The 17,201-nt window shown below is 43.9% G+C and overlaps 1 protein-coding gene across 2 annotated transcripts in view; it reads right to left on the reverse strand.

Moving 5' to 3' along the window:
* LOC121553201 (SH3 and PX domain-containing protein 2A) overlaps nucleotides 1–17,201 on the reverse strand; it is a 94,041-nt gene that overhangs the window by 18,978 nt on the left and 57,862 nt on the right. For both annotated transcript variants that reach the window (XM_041866205.2, XM_041866204.2), the window contains exon 8: nucleotides 1,067–1,180. In XM_041866205.2, the coding sequence (XP_041722139.1) occupies nucleotides 1,067–1,180 (114 nt within the window). The remainder of the gene's footprint in view (nucleotides 1–1,066; nucleotides 1,181–17,201) is intronic.

Below are 17,201 nucleotides of genomic sequence, written 5' to 3' on the forward strand. Positions count from 1 at the left end.
GCCCTGGGAATGTGGGTCACAGTGTTTTGGAGTCGACACGCGGTACAGTAAATGATGTTTTGGCCAGAGTGCTGGAAAATCTGAATGTTTGTTTGGAACAGTAAGATGCAAGTAAATTATTTCCATGCTTAAAGTTTCTTCTCTTCAAACTACATGAAATGCATTACAGATGTACTATAGATATTATGCCTACTGTAAAATAATGACCAATACAGTTGTGGCCTTTTCCAAGATATTTGCACCCTGTCTGTGAGAGAGTGGAGAGTGAAAATGCTAAGGCACTAAAGGTAAAGCCTCTCGATATTGAGAATGGCTAGATTGTGACATAGCTTGGACTGCAACATAACAACTATTTAGCTTAACCCATGCTGTGTCTTTTGGGAAAGGGAGTTATGATGATTTCATGAGTGGATCCCAATTTTATGTTAGCATGGTCTTTTGGCAAACAAACCTCTTGTTTAGGTTTGTTTCTTGTCAGGTTTTTGGATCTTAACGCAGAAATATAGCAGCACACAACCGTAGCAGACAGAGCAACATTCATCACCACCTTCTAGTTTTGTCTTATGATCGGTCTGTATGAATTTATCTCAGGGCCCGGAATAATTAACGTCAGACATTACTTTACTAGTGACTGACTCACATAAACATCTTCCGCATAGCTCAATCCCTACGGTGAACCAAACATGCACCTCTTACATTCGTTCACCGTCCAAAACTCCAAGGAGGTAACCTCTTTTTAGTATAGAATTTCTACACTGCTACTGTACAGTACGTTACTCAATGCACTTCAGCCCGGAGTTGTGGCTTAGGCCCTGGCAATCCTTCTCCAGGCTACTTACTCAGGGCTGAATCTGGAGCTTGTTCGGGGGTGCTTAAAGTGGACAACAGCACAGAGAAGGGTGTTCACACTGGGGGAACATGGGACATTAGCGTCAGTTGGGGGTGGGAGTCAGACTACTTTACCCTTTTAGACATGGGGGGGGTGTTGGCGGTCTTGTAGTTTGTAGGTCCCCAAATGTCGTGTACAATATTTCTTTCTGTATTCATAGTGGTGTGGAGCTCTTACCTTCCCCGGACTTGGAGGCGCCCAGCTCCAGGTCATCTCGTGTGTTGCTGTGGGTGTTCAGGTAGGTGGCAGGGACCCAGCCCTGCTCCTCCGCTGTACTGACAAACCACCAGCCTGGGGGCACAGAGAGAGGGAGGTCAATGGAGGTACTGTAATGTAAAAAGTGATACACTCTCCAGTTCATACAGTACCTGGTAAATTACTGGTTATTCATTGCCTGATGGAATATACCCCTACCCTGACAATTCCAATTATAGAAAACTAATTTAGTATTAAATCAATTAACATTGGGACTTGCATTAGACGAGACAGATTTTGTGGGGTGTTCTGTCAACATGACTAGCACAGCATCTTTCAGTACGGTTTATAATATAATCTGATAAAGGACTTTAGAGGAGTGTTCCTCCTCCATTTCAAGAATAATGTATGTTCTAGTTAATAGACCCTGATTCAAAAGAGTTTATTGGATGACTTGGCTGGTTGAAAGACACATGGATGTAGAGAAAACATGAACTAGTATTTATTTGTATTTGTATTTATTATGGATCCCCATTAGCTGCTGCCAAGGCAGCAGCTAATCTTCCTGGGCTCACAACAGATTTCACAACACATTAAGTGTGTGCCTTCAGGCCACTACTCTACTACCACATATCTACAACACAAAATCCATGTGTACGTGTGTGTATAGTGCATATGTTACCATGTGTGGGTGTGTGTATGCAAGTCTGTGCCTGTGTGTGTGTGTGTGTCTCTTCACAGTCCCCGCTGTTCCGTAAGCTGTATTTATCTGTTATTTAAATCAGATTTTACTGCTTGCATGAGTTACTTGATGTGGAATAGAGTTCCATGTAGCTATGGCTTTATGTAGTACTGTGCGCCTCCCATAGTCTGTTCTGGAGTTGGGGACTATGAAGGGACCTCTGGTGGCATGTCTTGTGGGGTATCCATGGGTGTCTGTGGTTTAAACAGAATGCTCGGTGCATTCAACATGTCAATACTTCTCACAAATACAAGTAGTGCTAAAGTCAATCTCTCCTCTACTTTGAGCCAGGAGAGATTGACATGCATATTATTAATGTTAGCTCTCCGTGTACATTTGAGTCTCTATCCCCAACCCCAACAACATCACATCTGGTTTGGGATGTCTTTGTGACGACATAATTCCTGATTTGGCCATGTTAGCGCTGACTTTCATCAACATCAATCATAATTGAAATGGGTGGGACGTTACTGGCAAAACAGCATAAACGTTCTCATCGTCTTGCTTGATTTGATTGAATTCCTTGGGATATGACTGAATTACTCAGTCAATTGGATTCCAGACAAAGGTCTGAGTGAAAGGTACAGTATTGAGCATACACAGGACAGCCTCATCGAACAAATGATGTAAGAAAATATTGAAGTTTTAAGTGCATGGAAATAAATGATGTATTACGATTAACAGTGAGATTTAAGTTCCAGGGCCTTGTGAGTCATTTCACTTGGGCATGTTTGGGTCAATTTCTGAGTCATATGGTCACTCATAGAGTGGATGTGAAACAATACACAGACCAGCGTTTTCAGTGCCTGACTGGCTACAGCCAGTAACCTAACACCTTGATCGCTATTAACTTTTTTGCACCAACCCCAGGGCTGCTGCCACGTAGGCTAATCAACACCATTTCTCTGTCGCTTTGCTCTGGAGAGGTCATGGCTGATCTCTGCAGGAGAGTGAAGTGACAAAACCCCCTCGTAAAACCTCCCCTGTGATGTGGCGCTCCACGAATGCTCTATTTGTTGTGGTAACCGGAATCCAAGATGGCTGACAGCTCTTCACAAACCCCATAAAGAAGACTGGAGGGTTCCATGGAACATTCACTACTTCTCAAACCTCTAGGAGTTCACTGACTGTCTTGTGGAGCAATGCTGTGAAATGTAATACTTACTTGCCTAACAATATTTATTAGAGCTATGTAAGCTAACGCTATGTCAATAGCTACAGTGGGGAAAAAAAGTATTTAGTCAGCCATCAATTGTGCAAGTTCTCCCACTTAAAAAGATGAGAGAGGCCTGTAATTTTCATCATAGGTACACGTCAACTATGACAGACAAAATGTGGAAAAAAAATATCCCTTTGCAGAAAAACAGCCCCAAAGCATGATGTTTCCACCCCCATGCTTCACACTAGGTATGGTGTTCTTTGGATGCAACTCAGCATTCTTTGTCCTCCAAACACGACGAGTTGAGTTTTTACCAAAAAGTTCTATTTTGGTTTCATCTGACCATATGACATTCTCCCAATCCTCTTCTGGATCATCCAAATGCACTCTAGCAAACTTCAGACGGGCCTGGACATGTACTGGCTTAAGCAGGGGGACACGTCTGGCACTGCAGGATTTGAGTCCCTGGCGGCGTAGTGTGTTACTGATGGTAGGCTTTGTTACTTTGGTCCCAGCTCTCTGCAGGTCATTCACTAGGTCCCCCTGTGTGGTTCTGGGATTTTTGCTCACCGTTCTCCCGAGTGGCGCAGTGGTCTAAGGCACTGCATCTCAGTGCTTAAGGCGTCACTACAGACCCCCTGGTTCGATTCCAGGCTGTATCACAACCGGCCATGATTGGGAGTCCCATAGGGCGGCGCACAATTGACCCAGCGTCGTCCGGGTTTGGCCGGTGTAGGCCGTCATTGTAAATAAGAATTTGTTCTTAACTGACTTGCCTAGTTAAATAAAGGTAAAATAAAAATCATGAACTAGATTCAGCCGCGTGCCGATTTTTTCTTGAGCGGATGGACGGGGGGCCGGAACATAATTATAAATAATTTGTAGATGGCAAATTGACCGCAAGAAGCCCAAATAGATATAATGTTTGACTAAAACATAATAATTTCAAACCTTGCTTACATTTGTATACGATCACATTTCTCTCTATTATGCGTGGGAATACTTGGGAACAGATTTCTTAAATTAAAATCACTTGGAGCTGATTTCCTGGTGTTTTTAGTCTATTATGTCCCCCCCCCCCAAAAAATAATATGTAAACTATCCACGGGTCACACTCGGCCGCCAGTTGGAGAACCCTGACATAGAGGCTGGGGCTAGTTTGAATATTGGTTTAAAACAGGGAATTGCTGGATAATTTGTGGAACTTACAAGCTGTTAGTTTGATGAAGAAGGATCCAAAACCATTGAACAGAGAGGTATTAAGATAGATTAATAACAAAGATGTTATTTGCCAACCTAGTATATCACCTATTCAATCTATAAACAAGGGTGAGTTGTTAAATTTGAATTTACCAATTCAACCACACACGCTGCAGCAGCTGTTTAATGTAGATGTTACTTTACATTGACTTTGTGTTGGTCCAGAGACTAGAAGGCTGTTTAGATCTGGCCCTGCGCCACCACATTGGCAAAGGCTCAAGGTCCTAACAAGCCATGTAATGTTTTCGGTCTTTACACCAAAGCTGTGGCTTCATACAAACCCTGCGCCAATAAATTAAATGGAGCTAAAATAAATAAAATCTTGTCTACAGTACTTAGGACCGGAGACTTTAAAATACAGCCATTTTGCTTCCACGTGTATAAGACACGGTTGGAAGCTTGTCCAATATACTGTCCTAGAAATACCTTTTTTCTTCTTCTGCCATATCTGCAACAAGGAGACAAATACCCAGCGTCAATAACTATCACATGGGCATCTAATGTTGGCAGTGGTCAAGTGTCTCAACCCAGCAAACTGGAAACATTCCCAGAATATTAGCTAAGATTCCCATTAAGTTCTAGTTAGGGTTTTATCTAACATTAGGATGGGACTAAACACCTCCCTCTGCAACTGGATCCTGGACTTCCTGACGGGCCGCCCCCAGGTGGTAAGGGTAGGCAACAACACATCTGCCACACTGATCCTCAACACTGGGGCCCCTCAGGGGTGCGTGCTTAGTCCCCTCCTGTACTCCCTTTTCACCACGACTGCGTGGCCAAGCACGACTCCAACACCATCATTAAGTTTTCTGACAACACAACAGTGGTAGGCCTGATCACCGACAACGATGAGACAGCCTATAGGGAGGAGGTCAGAGACCTGGCAGTGTGGTGCCAGGACAACAACCTCTCCCTCAATGTGAGCAAGACAAAGGAGCTGATCGTGGACTACAGGAAAAGGAGGGCCGAACAGGCCCCCATTAACATTGATGGGGCTGTAGTGGAGCGGTTTCAAGCTCCTTGGTGTCCACATCACCAACAAACTATCATGGTCCAAACACACCAAGACAACAGGGCACGACAACACCTTTTCCCTTTCAGGATCCTCAAAAGGTTCTACAGCTGCAACATTGAGAGCATTCTGACCGGTTGCATCACCGCCTGGTATGGCAACTGCTCAGCATCTGACCGTAAGGCACTACAGAGGGTAGTGCGTACGGCCCAGTACATCACTGGGGCCAAGCTTCCTGCCATCCAGGACGTACACTACCGTTCAAAAGTTTGGGGTCACTTAGAAATGTCCTTGTTTTAGAAAGAAAACTTTTTTTTTGTCCATTAAAATAACATCAAATTGATCAGTAATACAGTGTAGACATTGTTAATGTTGTAAATGGCTATTGTAGCTGGAAACGGCAGATTTTTTATGGAATATCTACATAGGCTTACAGAGGCCCATTATCAGCAACCATCAGTCCTGTGTTCCAATGGCACGTTGTGTTTGCTAATCCAAGTTTATAATTTTAAAAGGCTAATTGATCATTAGAAAACCCTTTTGCAATTATGTTAGCACAGCTGAAAACTGTTGTGCTGATTAAAGAAGCAATGAAACTGGCCTTCTTGAGACTAGTTGAGTATCTGGAGCATCAGCAATTGTGGGTCGATTACAGGGATGCTGACCTTCTAGACAGAGTTGCAAAGAAAAAGCCATATCTCAGACTGCCCATCTTAATCTTTTATTTTTATTGACCAGTCTGAGATATGCTTTTTCTTTGCAACTCTGCCTAGGAGGTCAGCATCCCGGAGTCGCCTCTTCACTGTTGACATTGAGACTGGTGTTTTGCGGGTACTATTTAATGAAGCTGCCAGTTGAGGACCTGTGAGCGTCTGTTTCTCAAACTAGACACTCTAATGTATTTGTCCTCTTGCTCAGTTGTGCACTGGGGCCTCTCATTCCTCTTTCTATTCTGGTTAGCGCCAGTTTGCACTGTTCTGTGAAGGGAGAAGTACACAGCGTTGTACGAGATCTTCAGTTTCTTGGCAATTTCTCGCATGGAATAGCCTTCATTTCTCAGAACAAGAATAGACTGACAAGTTTCAGAAGAAAGTTCTTTGTTTCTGGCCATTTTGAGCCTGTATTCGAACCCACAATTGCTGATGCTCCAGATACTCAACTAGTCTCAAGAAGGCCAGTTTTATTGCTTCTTTAATCAGCACAACAGTTTTCAGCTGTGCTAACATAATTGCAAAAGGGTTTTCTAATGATCAATTAGCCTTTTAAAATGATAAACTTGGATTAGCAAACACAACGTGCCATTGGAACACAGGACTGATGGTTGCTGATAATGGGCCTCTGTACGCCTATGTAGATATTCCATAAAAAATCAGACGTTTCCAGCTACAATAGCCATTTACAACATTAACAATGTCTACACTGTATTTCTGATCAATTTGATGTTATTTTAATGGACAAAAAAAATGCTTTTCTTTCGAAAACAAGGACATTTCTAAGTGACCCCAAACTTTTGAACGGTAGTGTATATACTAGTCGGGTTCAGAGGAAGGCACAAAAAATTGTCAAAGACTCCAGTCACCCAAGTCATAGACTGTTTTCTCTGCTAACACATGGAAAGCGGTACCGGAGTGCCAAGTCTAGGTCCAAAAGGCTCCTTAACAGCTTCTACCCCCAAGCCATAAGACTGCTGAACAATTAATCAAATGGCCACCCGGACTATTTACATTGACACCTTTGTTTTTACACTGCTGCTACTCGCTGTTTATTATCTATGCATAGTCACTTTACCCCTACCTACATTAGGTTTCCAGGTAATAACACAATGTACCAGTAATATTGTGCCAGCAAACCAAAATTGGTCCTGTGAAAGTTCGCAGAACATTCGTTAGGCTGCGGCAAATGTTCTCATAACACAAAAATTGTCCAGTCGTGCTGATGATTATACAATATTTGTATAAAACATTCGCCTGATGTTGCAAGAACATTCCCAGAACACATTTTGTCATAAAATACAGTGTTACAAGTACACCTCATATGAAGAGGATGGGAATATTTTAATAACTCAGAAATTGTGTTCTGTGTCCTGATTGTCCATATTAGACAACTAAAAAAACATTACACCACAGCTATCCCTGGCTGGTGCAGAGAGTTAATGGTCTGAATGCGGAGCAGAAGATTGCTGGTTCAATCCGACATATTCTTTAACCATGTTTTCTTTTGAAAATAGAAAGGTGAAATTGAGGCTCAGATATAATCTACTAAAAGAGAGGATGTCTTTATTTCGTCCAGATGTATTAATTCAGTCATGAATGCAGAATTTAGACAAACTGTACAAAATTAAACAGTGTGTAAAAATGTACTGTTCAACTTTTTAAAAACGCACCCGATATAATTCCTACCCCCAGTCTTATTTTTCATGATCTGAAAAGCAGATGTGATCCTAGATCAGCAGTCAGTCTAGGATACCTTGTAAATATAGGCACAGAAGTACGCAACATATAAAGATGATGGGTGAAGTGATGGTGAACAACCCAGTTACCATTATTTCCCTTGGTTAGCTATGTCAGCAGCATACCATCCTGCATCCCACTGTTGGCTTGTCGCTGAAGCTAAGCAGGGTTGGTCCCTGGATGGGAGACCAGATGCTGCTGGAAGAGGTGTTGGAGGGCCAGTAGGAAACACTTTTTCCTCTGGTAAAAAAAAAAAGTAATATCCCAGGGCAGTGATTGGGGACATGTGTAGGGTGCAGTCTTTTGGGTGGGACGTTAAACGGGTGTCCTGATTCCCTGTGGTCACTAACAATCCCATGGCACTTATTGTAAGAGTTGGGGTGTTAACCCTGGTGTCCTGGCTAAATTTCCAACCTGGTTCTCATGGTCACCTAACCATCCCCAGCTTCCAATTGGCTCATTCATCTCTCCCCTGTAACTTTCCCCAGGTTGTTGCTGTAAATGAGAACATGTTCTCAGTCAACTCACCTGGTAAAAGGAAGCATGGAATTCCTGATTGACCATACTGCCATGGCTATATACTGAAAAATAAGATGTAAGAGATCTTCCCTGGTGGTGCAGAGGATAAAAGACTGGGCTTGGGAACCAAACATTGCAGTTTGAAACCCTACATGTGCAGAATGTCAACATACTGTAAATAATATGGTTGTGTTTGTATGATTAAATGCTGTTCAAATAAAACTAAAATGCCATGCGTCTCTCTATATCACCTTCAAATGTGACTAGTTTCAGGAAACTAGCCGTATGTCTCTACTTCACAGGAGAGCCATTTTAACGTAAACGTTGTTTTTTAAATCAAAATTTGTTTTTTGGCAAAATGCCTTCTGGAACTTCTATGCCATCTGTAAATACGAATACAATTGTTAAGTTACAAGCCTAGTTGGTTTAGCCACAGAAAAAGACAGCAACCTTCCTGTTAGCCATGATTGGCTGAGATAATGAGTGGGCTGGACATGCTGAGAGATGAGTTCGGATTGGTCTGCCATGTAGCACGCTTCTGTCTATAACATGAACTGGTCAGTATGTGTAGGTAATCGTTTCTAAAGCGGCATTTTTGAAAGATATCACGTAGTATAACTGCATAAGTGTTGCTCTCCACATTCTGCAGGACTGAGTTTTGAAATCAGTGGAATTAGAGTATGATAGCTAAGGAGATGGAGAAAATTCTGGCGTTTGATTGCAAATATGCAGACTGAGTCGAAAAGAGAACACACAGAAGGCTGTTGTATAAAACACCTGACTCCGGATTACATCTTCAAACTAAGGGCAACCATGGCATCCGTGACAGAGAGGGAGAAGCGTCCAACCATGTATACGGGGTAAGATAGTATAGCTAGCTACATTTTCAGATATTACACGTTTCTAATTTTGTCAGAAAGTCTTTTCATTTCAAGTTAAAGTATACTGTTAGCTAGCTAGCAAAAGTTAGCTGTCTGGCTCGCTAGCTAATGTTACATGTATGATCTGTGTAGTTATATTATTCGTATCTCAGAGCCATTTGCATTGCTAGTTATAGCCTAATGTTAGCTAGCTAACATTGAACCTGGTTGGTTAGCTACCTGCACATTCATGCAGGGTAGTAACGTTATGAGTGATTATGATTCATAGTTTAATTAGCTAGCTACATGTCTAGACAAATTGACTCCACTATGCAAGTAACCATTTCAATAGAATGTTCATGATGTCACTGCGACAACTGTCGATAGACGTAGCTGGTAAATTCACTCTGGCTATCTACTCCGATTTCAGAGCACTCTCGTCTGAGTGTGCCAGACGAGTCCCCTGTAGCTCAGTTGGTAGAGCATGGCGCTTGCAACGTCAGGGTTGTGGGTTCGTTTCCCACGGGGGGCCAGTATGAAAAATGTATGCACTCACTAACTGTAAGTCGCTCTGGATAAGAGCGTCTGCTAAATGACTAAAATGTAAATGTAAATGTAGAATAACTGACAAATTTATGAATGCTCAACACCCGTTGAATATGGCCGGTGTCAGTAAACGTTGGCAAAAAAGCGTCATTAAATTGTTGCCTGCAGTACAGTTGCAGTCACCAACACACTGGATAACATAAAAACAGCCTAACCAGCTAGACAACGTTAGCCAGTTAGCTTGGGTGCTTGACTGCTGTTGTTAGGTCAGAACGCTCGGATCAACCCTCGGCCAGAGCGTCCAGTGTGCGCTCTGAACGCTCCGAGAGCAAAATGCTCTGAATTTACGAATGGACAATCTGATAATGATCTGAGTTTACGAACGCCCAGAGTGCACTTTGAGCACACTCTGGCACTCCAGATTACATTTACGAACACACCCATAGTATAAACCAGCCTTAAGTCTTGAAATCTTTGGTTGTTTAGTACATGGCCTCACATGTGAATCCTTAAAGAGATGGGTGGGGCTAACGCTTATGAGGGTGTGAACGATGCTGAATGGGTGTAGACAAAGAAGAGCTCTCCAGTAGGTGTACCAAAATATTGAAAGCCATTTTCTCAAAAGTGAGGTTAGAAGTTTATCAACTTTCAAAGCAGAATTACTTTCCCATTGTTCCTCAACTGTAGTGTATGATATACAATTTTCTAGCTCTGAGTCTCTACTTTTATCCAATGTAAAAAACACAATTTCAAATTTTGCTACATAAGACCGAATCGAGCCGGTTGGTCACAAATGTGAATTGTCATTAAATCTGGAGAGAAACATAATGGGGATGTATTCCAATCTGCTTTCCTATGCTTTAAGTGGCTACAAATGTGCATGCTGAGAATGTTGTGGTAATAGTAGGTAAAAAATAAATAACATTTTCTAAATGTTCTGAGTACCTCCAAGACAAGGTAAAATGTATATTGCGTGAACATTAATGGAATATTATGTTAAACCCAAAACAAATATGCTATGAACATCATAAAAACTGACTTATTTGGAAATTGTGGAACATTGTGGAAATGTTCTGTGCAAGATTTTACCTGGTAAAATAAAGGGTAAAATAAAATAAAAACCTATGTGAATATCACAAAAATAAATAACGGAAAAGTGGTGTGTTCATATTTATTCACCTGTCACGCCCTGGCTCTGGGGACTCTAGTATGTTGAGCCAGGGTGTGAGTTTTCATTTGTTTTTCGTTCTAGGTTAGTATTTCTAGATTGGCCAGTGTGGTTCTCAATCAGAGGCAACATGTATCAGCTGTTGCTTGTTGTCTCTGATTGGGAACCATACTTAGGCAGCCAGTTTTCCCACAGTGTTTGTGGGATCTTGTTCCTGTTTAGGTTTGTGTCTGAACCGAGGACGTCACGTTATCGTTTATTGTTTTGTTCGTGGTATTACTCAAATGATAAAGATATGTTCACCTTCCACCCTGCGCCTTGGTCCTCTGTTCCCGACGATCGTGACAGAAGATCCCACCAAGACTGGACCAAGCAGCGTGTCCAGGAGCCATCGCCAGGGAGATCTCTAGCGGATCTCCTTCGCCTCCTCGACTGGGTCAAGCCGTGTGAGGAAGTGAGAGGCTGGACTTGGAAGCAGAAGGGCGAAAGTCTGGCGAGAGACATGGAGACCTGGTCCACGGGTAGGAGAGACGCCCAGAATTTTTTTGGGGGGGGCTCACGCCGTGGACGACGGGGCTGCAGGAGGCCGCCAGGTTACGGGAGTCACTGGTCACCAAGGGAAAGAGGATGTAGAGGCACGGCGAGAGGTACTGGGGTGTGTTGCCAGTCCGGTCCGGCCTGTTCCTGATCCCCGCGTAGGGCCAGTGGTGTGTGTTCCCAGTACGGTCCGGCCTGTTCCTGCCACTCGCACCAGGCCTATGGTGCGCGTCGCCAGCTCGGCCCGGCCTGTTCCTGCTCCCCGCACCAAGCCTGTGGTGCGCGTCGCCAGCCCAGTCCGGCCCATTCCTGCTCCCCGCACCAAGCCAGTGGTGCGCTTCGCCAGCCCGGTCCGCTCCTGCTCCCCGCACCAAGTCAGTGGTGCGCTTCGTCAGCCCGGTCCGGCCCGCTCCTGCTCCCCGCACCAAGTCAGTGGTGCGCTTCGTCAGCCCAGCTCGGCCCGTTCCTGCTCCCCGCACCAAGTCAGTGGTGCGCTTCGTCAGCCCGGCTCGGCCCATTCCTGCTCCCCGCACCAAGCCAGTGGTGCGCTTCGCCAGCCCGGTCCGCTCCTGCTCCCCGCACCAAGTCAGTGGTGCGCTTCATTAGCCCGGTCCGGCCCGCTCCTGCTCCCCGCACCAAGTCAGTGGTGCGCTTCGTCAGCCCAGCTCGGCCCGTTCCTTCTCCCCGCACCAAGTCAGTGGTGCGCTTCGTCAGCCCGGCTCGGCCCGTTCCTGCTCCCCGCACCAAGTCAGTGGTGCGCTTCGTCAGCCCGGTCCGGCCCGCTCCTGCTCCCCGCACCAAGTCAGGGGTGCGTTTCATCAGCCCGGCTCGGCCCGTTCCTGCTCCCCACACCAGGCCAGTGGTGTGCGTCGTCAGTCCGGCACAGCCCGTGCCTGTTCCACCGGTGCCTGGTTCGGCACGGGTCAGCTGCTTCGCGCCGGAGCTGGAGCAATCCGCTCCACCAGTGTGCAGTCCAGCTCCGGTCAGCAGGACCAGACCGGACCAGGGGTACTTTGGGGGGTTAGAGAGGGAGTGGGGATCATGCCCGGAGCCGGATCCGCCGCCAAGGCGGAGTGCCCACCCGGTCCCTCCCCTGTGGTGTTTGGTTGGCGCGGTCGGAGTCCGCGCCTTTGGGGGGGGGTACTGTCACGCCCTGGCTCTGGGGACTCTAGTATGTTGAGCCAGGGTGTGAGTTTTTATTTGTTTTTCATTCTAGGTTAGTATTTCTAGGTTGGCCAGTGTGGTTCTCAATCAGAGGCAACGTGTATCAGCTGTTGCTTGTTGTCTCTGATTGGGAACCATACTTAGGCAGCCAGTTTTCCCACAGTGTTTGTGGGATCTTGTTCCTGTTTAGGTTTGTGTCTGAACCGAGGACGTCACGTTATCGTTTATTGTTTTGTTCGTGGTATTACTCAAATAATAAAGATATGTTCACCTTCCACGCTGCGCCTTGGTCCTCTGTTCCAGACGATCGTGACATCACCTTAGTTAAATAAAGTCCACCTGTGTGCAATCTAAGTGTCATATAATCTCAGTATATATACACCTGTTCTGAAAGGCCCCAGAGTCTGCAACACCACTAATCAAGGGGCACAACCAAGCAAGCGGCACCATGAAGACCAAGGAGCTCTCCAAACAGGTCAGGGACAAAGTTGTGTAGAAGTACAGATCAGGGTTGGGTTATAAAAAAATATCAGAAACTTTGAACATCCCATGGAGCACCATTAAATCCATTATTTAAAAAATTGAAAGAATATGGCACCACAACAAACCTGCCAAGATAGGGCCACCCACCAAAACTCACGGACCAGGCAAGGAGGGCAGTAATCAGAGAGGCAACAAAGAGACCAAAGATAACCCTGAAGGAGCTGCAAACCTCCACAGCAGAGATTGGAGTATCTGTCTATAGGACCACTTTAAGACATACACTCCACAGAGCTGGGCTTTACCAAACAGTGGCCAGAAAAAAAGCCATTGCTTAAAGAAAACAATAAGCAAACACGTTTGGTGTTTGCCAAAAGCCATGTGGGAGACTCCCCAAACATATGGAAGAAGGTACTCTGGTCAGATGAGACTAAAATTGAGCTTTTTGGCCATCAAGGAAAATGCTATGTCTGGCGCAAACCCAACACCTCTCATCACCCCGAGAACACCATCCCCACAGGGAAGCATGGTGGTGGCAGCAGCATGCTGTGGGGATGTTTTTCATCGGCAGGGACTGGGAAACTGGTCAGAATTAAAGGAATGATGGATGGCGCTAAATACAGGGAAATTCTTGAGGGAAACCTGTTTCAGTCTTCCAGAGATTTGAGAATGGGACGGAGGTTCACCTTCCAGCAGGACAATGACCCTAAGCATACTGCTAAAGGTCTGGGCTTTGACTAGGCAATTCCAAGCCGCTGTATAGTTTTGCATGCCGCAATCTAAAGCAACACTTGAGTGGTTTAAGGGGAAACATTTAAATGTCTTGGAATGGCCTAGCCAAAGCCCAGACCTCAATCCAATTGAGAATCTGTGGTATGACTTAAAGATTGCTGTACACCAGCGGAACCTATCCAACTTGAAGGAGCTGGAGCAGTTTTGCCTTGAAGAATGGGCCAAAATCCCAGTGGCTAGATGTGCCAAGCTTAAAGAGACATCCCCCAAGAGACTTGCAGCTGTAATTGCTGCAAAAGGTTGCACTACAAAGTATTGACTTTGGGGGGTGAATATTGATGCACGCTCAAGTTCTGTTTTTTTTGTCTTATTTCTTATTTTGCATCTTCAAAGTGATAGGCATGTTGTGTAAATCAAATGATACAAACCCCCAAAAAATCAGTTTTAATTCCAGGTTGTAAGGCAACAAAATAGGAAAAATGCCAAGGGAGGGGTGAATACTTTTGCAAGCCACTGTATTTTGTGTTTTGGGATCCTCTCTCTTGTAATGTACCCACAATGTTCCCACAACCTAATTCAATCTTGAACATTTTTTGCACCCTAAAAAGAAACATTTAGAATCATCCGCACAACTGGATAATTTTTTGTTTTACATTTCCATTTACATCATTTAGCAGACACTCTTATCCGGAGCGACTTACAAATTGGTGCATTCAACTTATAATAACTTTTTTTTTTTTATGGGGGGGGGTGGGGGAGGGCGGGGGTAGAAGGATTACTTTTATACTATTCCAGGTATTCCTTAAAAGAGGTAGGGTTTCAAGTGTCTCCGGAAGGTGGTCAGTGACTCCGCTGTCCTGGCGTCGTGGGGGAGCTTGTTTTGGGAACATATATTTTGTGATGTCCCCACAATGTTCCCAGCAGACTGTTCCCACAACCTAATGAAACATTCTGGGAAACTTTAAAGAACAGATTAAATATGTTCTAGGAACGTTCTTGCAACATCAGCCAAATGTTTTATACAAACGTTCTATAATCATCAGCACGACTGGACAGTTTTTGTGTTATGAGAACACTTGCCGCAACCTAATGAATGTTCTGGGAACTTTCACAGAACCAATTTTGGTTTGCTGGGAAGTCAAGAATGAAATTGTTAAGAACTTACAGATCAAATTCCCAATTTAATATTGGCTTGCCAGTATAGGGAACATTTTCATTTGCACTTGTATAAAATGGCAGCTGTTCAAATCAAAGCAAATATGGGAATAAGGTGTAGAAATGTGGTACCTTAATTTGAAAGCGCTTAGCTAGACGTCTGAATATACATTATGAAAAAAGCACATTCACTTTAAGAGGGTTGAGCAAATAAACGTTGTTATTGATGGCTAGGACTGCCTCGGCTGTATTTTTCAACCTTGTTCCCATATGGCAGGTGCTTAGGCTGAGTTAAATTATCCTTAAGAGGTAATAGAAGTATTTGGAAACACATGCCCACTACACAAGTGCTGATTTCCTTTCCAATGCAGGTTTATAACACGCAGGTGCAAATTACAGGGAACCCAAAAAACATACTTATTTCAAACAGCGCCTGTCTCTTGTCTTTCAGTAATGAATACTGTTAATATACCAGTGCTACAACTGTTTCTGTTTCATTTTCGAAAGCACATTCAAGGTGTTTTGGCAAAATGCCATCACACAATAGCGTAATTGTACAGATGAACCCGCTGAAAATTATTTGGTGACAGGTATGAAAGTTTGGAACTGAGTATATACAGCTGTTGAAAGGTGAGATGGGAGATTGTGGAAATGGAGTTTGGAGAGTTTTGCATGCTTTTCCGGATCCCAGGATTCTGTGCAGATATGGGCAGTACAAAGGAGGTGATTGTGTGTGTGTGTGTGTGTGTGTGTGTGTGCGCGCGTGTGTGTGTGTGTGTGTGACTAACTGTCTATCTACCATTGGTCTGTCATCTCTATCAACATCCTCATCTGTGCCTCCTTTAACCTCTTTACTATAGGCCACATTTAGGCTGTTATACAAGAACACTGTCCATAATTTGATTTTGCATATCGTTTATGAGTTAGCCCCACATATATATGAACAGCTGAGCCTGATGTCCTTTGTGGTAAGCTATCTCATGAATTAATATAATGTATCCAAGTGAGCAGAAACTTAAGTGAATTGATTCATGAATTGCCCTTTGTGCCCGCTCCCATACCGTATAATTCTGTATTTCTTTGTGACTAACTTCTATACAGGTAGACCAAAAAAAGACACATCCCTGATTGGCAGATGAGTGGCAACCCTGATTAGAAGCACATGCTGCTCATCGGTTGTTCCCTACAAATGCTGTTTTGAATTAAAACAACATTTTACCTACACACCGAAGAAGGCTGCAAAATTAATTAAGCTTTATGCAACATCTTTTTGAGTGTGGACCCATTACACCTTTCGTTTGTCTGAATTCATGGGTTTTGCCCACCAGCCAAGCTTCTGGGAGACCTCGATGGTCCCCTTTTCATTAATCTCTATCAACATCCTCATCTGTCTGTCTATCTACCGTACGTCTGTCATCTCTATCAACATCCTCATCTGTCTGTCTATCTACCGTACGTCTCATCTCTATCAACATCCTCATCTGTCTGTCCATCTACCGTACGTCTGTCATCTCTATCAACATCCTCATTTGTGACTCGTTTCAGGAAACTAGGCGTATGTCACGCGTCACTACTTCACAGGAGCGCCATTTAAACATAAACTTTTTTTTTTTTATCAAAATACGTTTTTTGGCAGAAATGCCTTCTGGAACATTACATTTACATTTTTTTTTTAATTTTTGTCATTTAGCAGATGCTCTTATCCAGAGCGACATACAGTAAGTGAGTGCATACATTTTCATACTTTTTTCATACTTTTTCAACATGTGAACTTTCCTGTGCCTTAATAACAAACTTCTATGCCATCTGTAAATACGAATACAATTGTTAAATTAGGAGCCTAGTTGGTTTAGCCACGGAAAAAGACAGCAACCTTCCTGCTAGCCACGATTGGCTGAGATAATGAGTGGGCTGGACATGCCGAGAGATGAATTTGGATTGGTCTGCCATGTAGCACACTTCTGTCTATAACATGAGCTGGTCAGTATGTGTAGGTAATCCTTTCTAACACAGCCTTTTTGAAAGATATCACGTAGTAGAACTGCATAAGTGTTGCTCTCCACAGTCTGGAGGACTGAGTTTTGAAATCAGTGGAATTAGAGTATGATAGCTAAGGAGATGGAGAAGATTCTGGCGTTTGATTGCAAATATGCAGACTGAGTCGAAAAGAGAACACACAGAAGGCTGTTGTATAAAACACCTGTCTCCGGATTACATCTTCAAACTAAGGGCAACCAAGGCATCCGTGGCAGAGAGGGAGAAGCGTCCATCTATGTATACAGGTAAGATACTAGCTACATAACCTAATGTTAGCTAGCTAACGTTGAACCTGG

Source organism: Coregonus clupeaformis, chromosome 37, assembly GCF_020615455.1.
Source record: "Coregonus clupeaformis isolate EN_2021a chromosome 37, ASM2061545v1, whole genome shotgun sequence".
NCBI lineage: Eukaryota > Metazoa > Chordata > Actinopteri > Salmoniformes > Salmonidae > Coregonus > Coregonus clupeaformis.